General features: G+C 43.7%; 1 protein-coding gene across 5 annotated transcripts in view; it reads right to left on the bottom strand.

The window, feature by feature from the left end:
- OFD1 (OFD1 centriole and centriolar satellite protein) overlaps nt 1–13,971 on the bottom strand; it is a 61,358-nt gene that overhangs the window by 13,623 nt on the left and 33,764 nt on the right. For all 5 annotated transcript variants that reach the window (XM_077815921.1, XM_077815928.1, XM_077815935.1 and 2 more), the window contains one exon: nt 8,277–8,409. In XM_077815921.1, the coding sequence (XP_077672047.1) occupies nt 8,277–8,409 (133 nt within the window). The remainder of the gene's footprint in view (nt 1–8,276; nt 8,410–13,971) is intronic.

Below are 13,971 nucleotides of genomic sequence, written 5' to 3'. Positions count from 1 at the left end.
TTTCTAGAACTATATAATCTAGATAATTTATAATCTGTACATAATCTATATTAAATGGTTTTTAATCTCTCTTTTACAGAAATTTTTGTCTGTTGGGTATATATTATCTATCTAGCGTCCAAGGACGCATGCCACTTTGTATAATATTGCTAGTGTTAAATCCTGTAGAAGTGTTAGGAAGGCCTGGAATTCAATGGGACAAATTCAGTAAACAAAAGTAAGAGAGGTTTGTCTCATTAAGGCAATTATTTGCATGAATCTCAAATGGTTTTCACAAACCATTTTATCACAGCAATGTTGATGAATATGGACCGTATCCAGTATCAACAACATTCCATAAAACAGCTAATGGTGTCTCGGTCAACAATAAATGACTAGAAAAATGAATTAAAAAACTATTATTCTGAGAAACAAAGATTTATATAAAGGTGCTTTATGGACAGTAAAACTGGCATCCTAACCTATAATCAAAATATTCAATCCTTAAATTTTTTTAGGAATCAGCATTAAAACTGTAGTAATCAAACCTATATCTAGGATTAACAAGAGATGGAAGGTCTGATGTAAAGGGCTCATCCCTGTCCTTCTGATGATACCAATGTATTTTGGGAATAACAGTAAAGAAAACAATACTTCCCACAGAGCCAGAATACTAGAAATGAAGTCATTTCTCCTAAGGGAAAGAAGGGGTTGCTTTTATTCACTTTCTTCCCACCCACTCGCAGGTTGGGGCAGGAAACTAACTGTAATGAGGGTGTCTTGAGAAAAGACATTTTTCCCAGTGATGGAGGTGTTTTCTTTTGATTGTCTCCCTGGTGTTCTGGACAGAATATGGACCACTCTACTGGAAATACACCAGATTTTCCACACTTGGGAGGCAGTATCATGGTTTCTTTTATTTTTTTTGTTAGCTCCCCTTCCCTCTTTCTAACCTTACCCAGCTATATAAATACTATCAACTATGACACATTTACCTGATGCTCAGACTGAACAGCTGGAAAAAGCCCACACATTTATTGCTTTGTATTTCAGAAAAATAAATTGTTGCATGCTATAGCCATCTTCTCTTACAATATTCTCATAGAGATTAACAGCACTTAACCCTCAACAGGTGAGGTCTATCATGTTAGTACCAAATGGGACATCAGTGAGATAGTGAGGACAGCATGAATAAATGGAATGGAATAGCGGAAGGTGAGACACTATAGAGGCACCAAGATAAACATGCACCTACCTAAGAGGCCCCAGAAAATTCCAACCAGTTCTTTTCAAGACCAAGAATCAAAAGCTCCCTAATCTCTAACTGCATAAAATACAAAAATAAATTATCTATATCTCATTTTAAATGAGTACAAATGAGTTGATTTTTCAAATAAATAAATAAGGACAAATTAGCACTTGCTATGGCAACCTGAGCCTACAACTGCCTATCCTTCAACAGCAGACTTGGAGGGTAGGTGGGTGGGTGAGTGACAATCCTGCAACTGATCTTTCAGAAAAACAGAATTACAAGATAAGTAATTGTCCCTTTTTTCACACCATCTATGCAGAACTCTCATTCTTTGAATGTAACTGACCTCCAGGAGATTTCTCAAGATGGTGTCAGGAGCAGGGCCTGATTTAGGGGCAGGTGACCACCTGGGATACTGGGCTTGGGGGGACATCGGGCTCGGGGTGCTGTTTTTGTTGTTAGCAACACTTTTCCTAACGTGTGGATAGGTTTGAGGATTCTGCTCACGCTGCTTGTCGCGAGTGGTGAGCGCAGGTTTTTGAAGCTCAGGCTCATTAAAACATATCTTTGATCGATAATGGCTGACGAGAAACTGATGTCACTTTATCGCTTGAAAATGCCATTGGTCAGTCTTTGGATCTCTCTGGTGGTGTGCTTCAGTTCACCAGGGCAAAGGTGAGAAAAGTGACCCTTTGAACTAAAGGACTAGGGTTAACATTCTAAGGCAGACACCTACTGTAACACTATTTAATACTGGTCCACCCAACGTTGGTGCACAGTTCAATTTCTTGACGTTAGTACATTTCAGTTATTCTTAAAATTAAAAAGTTTCTATAAGCTTAGAGGAAACCAATTTTTTGTAGTTGCTTATACATTGAATGAATAAATACAGATTTACAGATCCTAGTGTGCAAATTTATTGTTTTATATGACATGGATAAATCACACATACTAGTTGTGAAATGGGCTACAAATGAAATAAAAAGTAAGGTATTCAAAAGTTTAACAAATGCGGGGGAGAGTGCCACCAAAGACGCTCCTTGCCTGGGGCGCTATTTGGTCTAGGGTCAGCCCTGGTCAGGAAGGCCTTGGTGCTGTTCTGTTTTCCTTCTGTGGTGGGCAAAGAGGAAAGAATGAGAGATGCAGTGGGGATGTTTTGTTACTTTTTAAACTAAAAAATGTGCCCATTTACACAAAAGGATCTAGACTGTTCAAAGTGGTACCAGATGACAGAACAAGGACTAATGGTCTCAAGTTGTAGTGGGGGAGGTTTAGGTTGGATATTACAAAAAGAAAATTCACTAGGAGGGTGGTGAAGCACTAGAATGGGTTACCTAGGGAGGTGGTGGAATCTCCTTCCTTAGAGGTTTTTAAAGTCAGGCTTGACAAAGCCCTGGCTGGGATGATTTAGCTGGGGATTGGTCCTGCTTTGAGCAGGGGGTTGGACTAGATGACCTCCGGAGGCCCCTTCCAACCCTGATATTCTATGATTCTATGAAAAGACAGCCTGAAAAGACAAAACAACAAACTCCAAAACCCACTAGGTGATGTGAGTTTGGGCTCCCCTACTTCAGAAACAAGTTCTGTTGGCAAGAGGAAACAAAGGGAAGCTCATCCTCAGAAAATGAATGTTAACATTGAAACTTTGGGGAGTATGACATGAGGCTACCTGCCTTGCCTAACATCCTGACTGAAAATCATATTGAAGCAGGCAGTGGAAGTTGCTATTCCTCAGCTAGCACAAGCCAAACAATAGGGCAGCCAGGTCACAGCTGTGAAAACAACAGCAACACAACCTTTCAGACATAGTCTTCATGGAGATATAGCATTGCTCAAGGAATCAGTGTGGACTTTCTCAGGTCTTGTGTGTGCTCCAGATAGAATCTCAAAGACCTTTAAACTTCAACTTTATGCAAAGGGCCTTCCTAGTATGGAAAGGATGAGAAACTCTACCGTCACTTTGGATGGAAACTACTGATGAGTTTATAACACAACCTGGCCCTTGTAAAATATGGTGTAAGATGGGCCTCACTAAAACCTGAAGCTCATTCACTCTATGAGCTAATGTTCCCTTCATCAGGAAATGATCCCCCCCATACAAAACTTGTGATTAAGTGAGCCAGTAGGCACTTTTGTCAGCTTTGTCAGGAACACATTAATATCTCGTGATACAGAGGGTTTATTAAATGTAGTCTCAAAATTGTCACGCCCCACATGAAGCTGATGACAATGAGCTCTAAAAAAACAATGTACCTTCAGCCAGTTCATGATAGGCTGAAAATAGCTGAGCTAAATTAAATTCTTAGAATTAATCTTTAAATTAGACTCTGACAAGTAAAGAGGGTAATAAAGGCATTTAAGCAGGGCTAGAAAGGGTCCATGGTCCCACATATGCATTACACTACTGTCAAGGTTCCTCCCCCACTCTGAACTCTAGGGTACAGATGTGGGGACCTGCATGAAAAACCTCCTAAGCTTATCTTTACCAGCTTAGGTCAAAACTTCCCCAAGGTACAAAATATTCCACCTGTTGTCCTTGGATTGGCCGCTACCACCACCAAACTAATACTGGTTACTGGGGAAGAGCTGTTTGGACGCGTCTTTCTCCCCAAAATACTTCCCAAAACCTTGCACCCCACTTCCTGGACAAGGTTTGGTAATAAGCCTCACCAATTTGCCTAGGTGACTACAGACCCAGACCCTTGGATCTTAAGAACAATGAACAATCCTCCCAACACTTGCATCCCCCCTTTCCTGGGAAATGTTGGATAAAAAGCCTCACCAATTTGCATAGGTGACCACAGACCCAAACCCTTGGATCTGAGAACAATGAAAAAAGCATTCAGTTTTCTTACAAGACGACTTTTAATAAAAACAGAAGTAAATAGAAATAAAGAAATCCCCCTGTAAAATCAGGATGGTAGATATCTTACAGGGTAATTAGATTCAAAAACATAGAGAACCCCTCTAGGCAAAACCTTAAGTTACAAAAAAGATACACAGACAGAAATAGTTATTCTATTCAGCACAATTCTTTTCTCAGCCATTTAAAGAAATCATAATCTAACACATACCTAGCTAGATTACTTACTAAAAGTTCTAAGACTCCATTCCTGGTCTATCCCCGGCAGAAACCAGCATATAGACAGACACACAGACCCTTTGTTTCTATCCCTCCTCCCAGCTTTTGAAAGTATCTTGTCTAACCCTTTACAGGTGAGAGGAGCTTTCCCCTGGCCAGGAGGGATTTCAAAGGGGTTTACCCTTCCCTTTATATTTATGACAACTACAAACCTTATCTTGGTAGAACAAAACACATAATCTAGTTTCTCTATGTGATCAGCTCTGACCAGACTCATGGTCTAATGCTAGTCCAGAGCAGCTTTGGGAGCCATATTCATGTCAGTCAGCATGATGCTGAAGTTCATTAGACTCTTGTTGTTCCTAAGCTTGAACAGAACCTGTTCCTCAAGAGGTTCTGACTTTAAAAAAAAGTCTGGTCTGAGGGTGGAGACGAGATCCTTTTCAGCCAGGACTTCCTGACTCTGAAAGAAGAAAACTAGCAGCTACCTTTGTTGAATGCCAAAGATCAACTTCTAGAGCCTGCCTTCAGAGGAAAAAACTAAATTATCTTTCCTGAAAGCAGAGATAACTGATGGGAGAGTATCACCCATTTCTTTAAGTATCTGGTGCGTAAGGGACAAAGTCTAGAGCAGGGATTCTCAAACTTCATTGCTCTGTAACCCCCTTCTGACAAAAAAAATTACTACACGACCCTGGGGGGGGGGGGAGGGGGGTAGAGACACCAAAGCCAGAGCCCGCCAAAGCTCAACCCCACCAAAGCCAAAGGCTTCAGCCCCAGGTGAGTAAAACTGAAACCTGAGCCCCACCACCCAGGGCTGGAGCCCTTGGGCTTTGGCTTCCGCCGTGGGTGGTGGGGCTCAGCTTCAGCTTCCTCCCCACCAAGTCTAATGCCACCCCTGGTGACCCCATTAAAATGGGGTCATGACCCACTTTGGGGTCCCAAACCACAGTTTGAGAACCACTGGTCTAGTGTCTAAATATAACAACCCTACCTGAGCTCCCCCTGGTGGATGCTCACCAGGTTGCTGTGTTTGGATCTAACTACTAGATCCCACATGCTCTTAGGCTGGCTGGGTCGTCCCTGTCTCAAGCTCTAGACTTCCAGAAACACTCTCAGGGTACAGACTGTCTATTTAGTACCACATCCTAAGAGAGGAGACTCCATGGTCCAACTGCGTTGCGCCTGAAACTAGTCCTGGCCCTCCCAGCACCTGTTCCATGGACTCTCCAGAGTTCCAATGAAGCTGTGGACCCTCTGAATTACTGTTTCACTCTTTGGGGACTATGCATTAGTGAAAGCAGAGGACACTCAGACTCTGCAAAGGAATTTCTAAACACACACACACACTTCTATTCACAGACAAAGCACAAAAGATCTATGGAAAAGTAACAATTGTTCAGGCTACACAGGAAAGATTTTAAGCACATGTTTAAGTCCCTTTTACCTCCTGCTTAAGTGCTTTCCTGAAAAAAAGGTTGCTTTCCTGAACTGAGGCCTTTGTGCCAAATCCTAGTTCCACTGAATCAGTGGCCATTTTGATATTGCCATGAATGAATGACATTAGGATCTGTCCATAAAAACAAAAGAATGGCCCTACTGGGTAAGACCAAAGGTCCATCTAGCCCAGTATCCTGTCTTCCGACAGTGGCCAGTGCCAGGCGCCCCAGAGGGAATAAACAGAACAGGTAATCATCAAGTGATCCATCCCGTCGCTCATTCCCAGCTTCTGGCAAACAGAGGCTAGGGACACCATTCCTGTCCATCCTGGCTAATAGCCATTCATGAACCTATCCTCCATGAATTTATCTAGTTTTTTTGAACTCTGTTATGGTCTTGGCCTTCACAACATCCTCTGGCAAGAAGTTCCATAGGTTGACTGTGGTTTATGTGAAGAAATACTTCCTTTTATTTGTTTTAAACCTGCTGCCTATTAATTTCATTTGGTGACCCCTAGTTCTTGTGTTACGAGAAGGAATAAACATCACTTCCTTATCTACTTTCTCTACACCAGTCATGATTTTATAGACCACAACCATACCTCCCCTTAGCCGTCTCTTTTCCAAGCTGAAAAGGCCCAGTCTTATTAATCTCTCCTCATATGGAAGCCGTTCCATACCCTTAATAATTTTTGCTGACCTTTTCTGAACCTTTCCCAATTCCAATATATCTTTTTTGAGATATATTTTGGCGACCACATCTGCACACAGTGTTGAAGACGTGGGCATACCATGGATTTATATAGAGGCAACATGATATTTTCTGTCCTATTATCTATCCCTTTCTTAATTATTCCCAACATTCTGTTCGCTTTTTTGACTGCCACTGAGTGGATGTTTTCAGAGAACTATCCACAATGACTCGAAGATCTCTTTCTTGAGTGGTAACAGCTAATTTAGACCCCCATCATTTCATATGTATAGTTGGGATTATGCTTTCCAATGTGTATAACTTTGCATTTATCAACATTAAATTCCATCTGCCATTTTGTTGCCCAGTCACCCAGTTTTGAGAGAGCCTTTTGTAGCTCTTCGCAGTCTGCCTGGGTCTTAACTATTTTTAGTAATTTTGTATCATCTGCAAATTTTGCCACCTCACTGTTTACCCCTTTTTCCAGATCATTTATGAATATATTGAATAGGACTGGTCCCAGTAAAGACCCCTGGGGGACACCACTATTTACCTCTCTCCATTCTGAAAACTGACCATTTATACCTACCCTTTGTTTCCTATCTTTTAACCAGTTACCAATCCATGAGAGCACCCTTCCCTCTTATCCTGTGACAGCTTACTTTGCATAAGAGCCTTTGGTGAGGGACCTTGCCAAAGGCTTCTGAAAATCTAAGTACACTATATCCACTGGATCCCCTTGGTCCACATGCTTGTTGACCCCCTCAAAGAATTCTAGTAGATAGGTGAGGCATGATTTTCCCATACTTAGACTATTTAACAAACTTTTGTTAGCACACAAAACCCTCCGTCCAGTGTCCTCACTACTTAGTTTTGGCGAGTCCTTTCAAGGTCTCAGGACTCTCCACTCCTCCTCCTGGTCAATTTTGCCTTCTTGTTCTAGCTCTCTTCTATAATGGCTAGCAAGAGCCTCCCTTTCTAAAAATCCAACCCCTCCTGAACATCTTCGAGTCCCTTGTCAGGTGATTAATTGCTTATTTGCAACCCACCTGAAGTCCACATTGGGAAAACTGGTTCCCCTGGGCTTTAGTCATCTCATTGTTCTAGGAAGCATCCATCTGAATAGAAAACTATTCAGGTTAAGGATTCTGGATTGCTTTACATTGTTAGTCCACTGCTAGATACAAGGATTTCTCCGAACACCTCCTGGGCATTTCAACTCAAGATGGAGGCTGCAGTGCCAAAGTAAAGGCACAGTACAGTCTTACAATGAAAGTGACATTCCCAAAACGGAATGTAGTTTGCAGACTAATACAGACAAATAATAATCTGCCACATTAAATAAATACCTGATTCCCTTTAAGCCACCAGAGATACAAACAGTCACAAAGATAAGGCTCAAGACTGACTGAAATTCAGAAGACAACAAAACAAGAATATCTAGTCCCTGAACAAGGGCTACTGCAGAAAAAACTGCAACTATTTTAGTTAGAAACATTGGACAGTTTCCAGGGTAACTTCTTCACTAACGGCTATTGCTCAGAGAGGAATTGGCTGGAATGTTCTGGAATACCTATGAAGTACCTGAAGTTAGATGCAGTAGGGCAGAGCTCTTTGGCCAGCCTATAGACGTGAAAGTCAAAAAACTTAAAGAGCTAAGGGGAGTTTACATATGGCTTGCACTGGAGGCATGAGTCACAAGTGTGAGAATCCTGAACACCTGATATCTTTAGAAAAGCTCTAATCATACGTAGTGAAAGACGGCTGTAATCATGTGACCTAACCGATAAGGTATAAGTTAAAATGATCTTTCAGATAGTGTACAATATTTACCTCAATTTTTGTCCATGACTGGTTGGAGAGGAAGGAGCCGATTCAGAAGATGAAAGATGGCCTGCCCTCAAAATAGGAGAAAGAGGCTGGTCGACACTCTGTTGGGAAGAGACTAGGAACGACTCACTGCTATCTGTAAGGCAAAAGGTAGCAATTTATATCAACCAATTTCTTGTACTGTTCCTGCATATCCTAATTATAGTCAGTGCCGGTAGCACTCCCTATTGTTAGGGTTTCCTGACAGTTCCCATTAAAGACACTGTTTTCAGTTGCTTATAACTTTGTCAAACTTGAATCATTTGGACTATTTCCATAACATGCCTCTGGCTGAATTTTTTTGAAAAATTTCTGCCAAAACAGTTCAGCTGTTTCCAAAAATGAGGCTAGGGGAAAAATATGTTGTTTTGCCCATGTTAAAGAAAAACTGATGACTCTGAAATCTGAAAGAGGATGGCCTTTGCGTCAAGGATGTGTCTTTCACCATTCTTGTTAAAATCTACCCAAATTTAGTCAAGTTAAAAGCCAATGGGAAAAAAGATCAGTTTGCACATGCTCAGTAGATACTTTGATTTTAGCTGCTAAAAATCTCTGAAAATTTTGTCCTCACGGAGCATACTCAAGCCTCTCACAGCTCTCAATGCCAACTGGAAGGCACATGCACCTTCCCACCAGAGCAACTGAGCCTATGCTATCCAACCCAGGGCTACAAGGGCAGAGCCAGGCCTTCCTTTCAATGGCTGCTTCTAGCTGCATCAGGCCCGGGTGCGGCCAGGCACTGAAAAAGAGAGTAGGGATCCTTCCTCTTCAATGCTCCTAATGATCCCCCTGGTGGTACACAGAAACCATGATTGATGAAGCCATGTGATCTGAATGAAGAAGCGACAAAAGCCAGGGAGCGGGCCAAGAAGACTGTTAAGACTGAAACTGGTAGTGGGGGCGAAAGGGGAGAGAAAAACTGGGACTGATGGGTTGATGAGACTGAGAACCATGGGGTGGGAGAGGCTGGGACTGGGAGTCAGTAAGGGAAATGGGGAGGAGGGAAGAGAGGTCAGGGGACAGAACACAGATCAGATGAGGAGGTGGGGGAAGGAGGGGAGACTGGGGCTGACTGGCAACGAGACTGTACTACAGTCACTGTGCGGGAGAACTGGGGAGGAGGGCAGACAGATCTAACAAGGAGCTGGGACACCAGAGGAGAACTGGGAAGACTGGGACAAAGCACTGGCATGAGGACACAGACTGGAAGAGGAGCCTGGGGAGGGAGACTAGAACTGGTAACTAGTTGAGGAGGAAAAGGAGCAACTGGGACAGTCTGGGTGAGAAAACAGACCGGCTGGCTGGTCAAGGAGAATAGTACTGGGTGTGGTAAAGAGGAGAGACTTGGGTGAGTAGGTAGATTGGGACTCTGTCAGTGAATTCAGAGGGGGGAGACTGGGATTAGCTCGGCAAGGAAGCTTGGATAAGAAACCTGAAGAGTGGAGACTGGGATTGGGCAGGCAAGGAGAATAGGATTGGGACAAGGAGTGAGAGTTGTGGAAAAGATAGGACTGGGATAGGTTGGAATGGGTCAAACCTAGGGTGGATGAATGGGTATTAGACTGTGCCCATTAGAGAAGACTCCCCTCCAGAATCTGGAATGGAAGAAACAGTTACTTACTTACAGTTACTTACTGCGGTTCTTCAAGATGTGATGCAGATGTGTACTCCACTTCGGTGCATACATACCCAACGCTCCGGAGTTGAAGAACTTTGCCTACCAGTACCCTTAGGAGATGGTGCTCACTCCTCATGCTCATAGCTCTTCCCCTGGCTATATGAGGCAGCAAAGCCTCAACCCTCTGCCTCCTCAGGTCCTTTGTACCAAACATCCAGAGATCAGACTCTGATGCAGAGGGAACAGACAGTGGGCTGTGGAATGCACATCTGCATCACATTTCAAAGAACCACAGTTACTTATTATAACTGTTTCTTCTTCAAGTAGATGCAGCAATGTATTCCAATTCGGTGACTCACAAGCAGCAGCCACTCCAGCAGGCGCGGCTTGGAGACTACCTTAAAAAGCACTGCAAGACTGCCCTACCAAAACTTGCATCCACCCTGGAAGGTGCAGTAATGGCATAATGGTTCGTGAAGATATGTATGGATGACCACATAGCAGCCATGCAAATGTCAATATCGAGACATCCCTGAGGAACCCTACTGACCTTGCTTGTGTTCGCATAGCATGAGCTCGTACCTGCTGAAGAGGCATAGATCTGCACGATCTGCATGTGACACAAACAGGTGAAGTGAAGCATGAAACAGTTTAGTCCTGTCCAGATAGAAGGCTAGACATTGCTTGACGCCTAATGTATGGAAGTGATGCTCCTCCAGAGATGAATGTGGCTTAGGAAAGAACACAGGTAAACATACCACCTAGTTCAAATGAAACTGAGAAACCACTTTAGAAAATATTTTTGGGTATAGTCATAAAGTCACTTTGTCCTTAGAGAACTGTTTATAATGAGTCTCTGCCACGAGAGCCTGCAACTCTCAGACTCTCCTTTCCTTGTGGAAGTTATCGCTACCAGGAACGCAATCTTCTGACACAAAAGTGGAAAGGAACAAGATGCCCGAGGCTTGAATAGACGTCCCATTAAAGCCGCTAGGATTGTGTTAAGGTCCCATAGAGTAACCAGCTCCCAGATCAGAGGATGGAGACGATGACCCAGAGGATACTTGTCTTCAGGGACCACGCATAACTCAGGGAAAAAATCCTGCTGAGATGCTCCGCAAGATGATTCTGAACCCTAGGCAAGAGATTGGCTATCGGAGTGATACTCTCCTCGATGCAGAAATGCCACAACCTGATTGCCTCTTGGCAGAGCATCCTGGAGTGTGCTCCCCCTTCCTGTTCACATAATAAATTATAGTGTGGTATTGTCAGTAAGTATGTGAAACACTGACACATACTGATACAGTCCAGAAAAGCATGACATGCATTGTAGATGGCACAAAGCTCCAGCACATCGATATGCAGTTAGGACACCTGTTCTGACCACAGACCTTGAACTTTCGGAGATCCCAAATATGCTTCTGAGCACATCAGGGAGGCATCAGTGACAACAGACCTGATTGGTAGGGCTGAACGATGGGAAGCGTCTACCACTGCAAGTTCAGGACCAATGGAGGAAGAGACACCAATCTGTCCAAGAAGTGAAGAGTCAGATGGTAAACTGTCCTGAGCCACATTTGAAGGGGGCAAAGACACAACCTTGCAAACTGAACCACCTGCGTACATGCAGACCAAGAATCTCAGGTACAGCCAAACTGTGGAGGAAGGCTGACTCTGAAGACTGAGGCTAAAGTGATGAATCGCCTGAAAACAGTCGGTCAGCAAAAATGCTCTCAAACTTGTAGAGTCTATTAAGGCCAGATTGAACTTGATTTTCTGCATGGGAATCAAAGTTGACTTTCTGGTACTTAGGATGAGACCCAGACAGTTGAGCAAGCACAATGAAAAATGACGTGAGAAAGGACTTCCTCTGTGGACCTGCCCCTAAGTGACCAGTCTTCCAGTGCACGGGAATATGTGGATTCTTTTATTCCTGAGGCATGGGTGACAGCATACATTTGGTAAAAACAAAACGGCAAAAGACAGGACAAATGTGAGCACAGTGTACTGAAAACGGTGTTTCACTATGACGAATTGAAGGAATTTTCTGTGGTTCGGCAAAATCGCCACGTGAAAGTAGGCGGCCTGAAGATCTAGAGCTACTAACCAGTTGTTCTGAAATAATGCGGGGCAGATAGTCGATAGCGTGGCCATTCAGAACCTCACTTATGTGATATATTTGTTGAGGCCACAAAGATTGAGAATGGGTCTTACCCCTCCCTTGGGCTTGGGCACCAGAAAGTGCTGGAAATAGAAGCCCTTATCCCGATCTAACAAGGAGCTGGGACAGTAGAACAGTTCTAGTAGAACCTCCTCCATCGCTTCCAAAGCCAGTAGAAAGCAAACCTGGTCAAGGAGCAGTAACTCGTGACAAGGGTCTCTGAAGAGGGACGGGGAGGAGGGAAGGAAAGGAACTGGATGACATAGCCTAATCTGACAGTGCTTAGGACCCAGCTGTCAGTGGTGATCAAGCCCCAAGCATTGTGAAAGCGAGTTTGCCTGTCCCCAAACAGAGGGGATGGGGAGAAGGGAGTGACAACTGGTACACTGCTCCAGATGAAGGAGTCAAAATGACTGCTTGGGGGGCACCGGGAGAAGGCGTGTTGACTGGTCAAACCCAGGACCTGAATGCCTCCTCCTCTGGGACCTATGCCCTTCTGGGGTAATCCTGCTGTCTCGGGGGAAAGGCTGCCCAAATGCTCTCTGTGGACTATACTGCTGCTGATGATGACCACCATAGTTGTGTCCCTGTACTGCCAGCATGTACACCCCAAGGACCACAGGGTAGCCCTCGAGTCCTTGAAGGAGTGCAGATTCTCATCCATCTTATCCAAGAAAAGAACTCGGCCGTTGAAAGACAAATCCTCTATCACCTGTTGCACATTCGGAGTAACGTCCAAGGATGCCCTTCTCATAGTTACTGCTGACACCATCACTTTGGCCAAAGTACCTGTGTTATCCAGTGTGGACTGCAACGAAGTTTTAGCCACCAAGCAGCCTTCGGTGATAAATGTCTGAAATTCCTCCCTGTAGGATTCGGGCAGCTGGTCCACAAACTTAGACAAAGCCAGCCAGTTCACAAAGTCATATTTGGACAGCAATGCTGTAGTGAGAGATTCTTATGCTGAATGTTCTTGGATACCTGGCAGCACCCTGATAGAATCTTGCAGAAAAACCTCGGAAGGAGTTTAAATATCATAAAACACATTTCTCTTAATTGGACGTAAAAAGAGTGGTGACAATATCAGGACACTTTTGTTTAGATAAAACAGTAATTAGTTTTAAGATTAAGGCCTTAATTAAGTAGAAATTAATATTAGTTTAAATTTAGAAAATCCAACATAGCTGACCAAAATGGCAGATATAGGGATGATGTAGTGGAAGATTCCATCTCAAAGATACTGAATGACATAGTGGAAAATTTCATTAACTGATAGGGAATGACTCAGCAGAATCTTCTAGAACCTCCTAGAGTCCAAGATGGCATCATAAGGGGGCAGAGCTAGACAGGAAATCACATGTAGGTACACGTAACCAAGCACATGTAAGTACACATGACTATGTGACATCATAGGGAGGGGCCGAAAAGCTGGAAGCTGATTGGCTGAGCCTGAAAGAGCAACCAGTATATAAGGCCGACAGCCAGCAGGCTGAAGTTGTAGTGAGTTTGAGATTTGGAGGAGGAGAGCAGAAGCTGCAAGACACCTGCGAAGAAAAAAAAGCTATCTGGAAAACATCTACCTGAGAAGAAGCAGAAGCAGCAGTAGAACCCTGAGGTTGTCCTGGCAACGGCTGCCATAGCAACTCAGCCAGCAGTCTTCGCCAGCAGCAGCTACCGAACAGCCGCAGCGACCAGCAGGCTTCCGTATCTGTCACCAGAGGGCAGCTTTCACCTCAGTAGTAGTGTCTCTCTCCTGTGGCAGACAATATTAAGCACAAGCAGACAGTGCTTCCTTTTTGACAGATCAGAAGGACCCTATTGATGATTCGGAGAGTCATAAGAATAGTAGAAACAAGTGTAGTCTTCTATTCACTACCAAG

Source organism: Eretmochelys imbricata, chromosome 1 (assembly GCF_965152235.1).
Source record: "Eretmochelys imbricata isolate rEreImb1 chromosome 1, rEreImb1.hap1, whole genome shotgun sequence".
Classification (NCBI taxonomy): Eukaryota; Metazoa; Chordata; order Testudines; family Cheloniidae; genus Eretmochelys; species Eretmochelys imbricata.
This window is presented reverse-complemented; position numbering and strand designations above follow the sequence as displayed.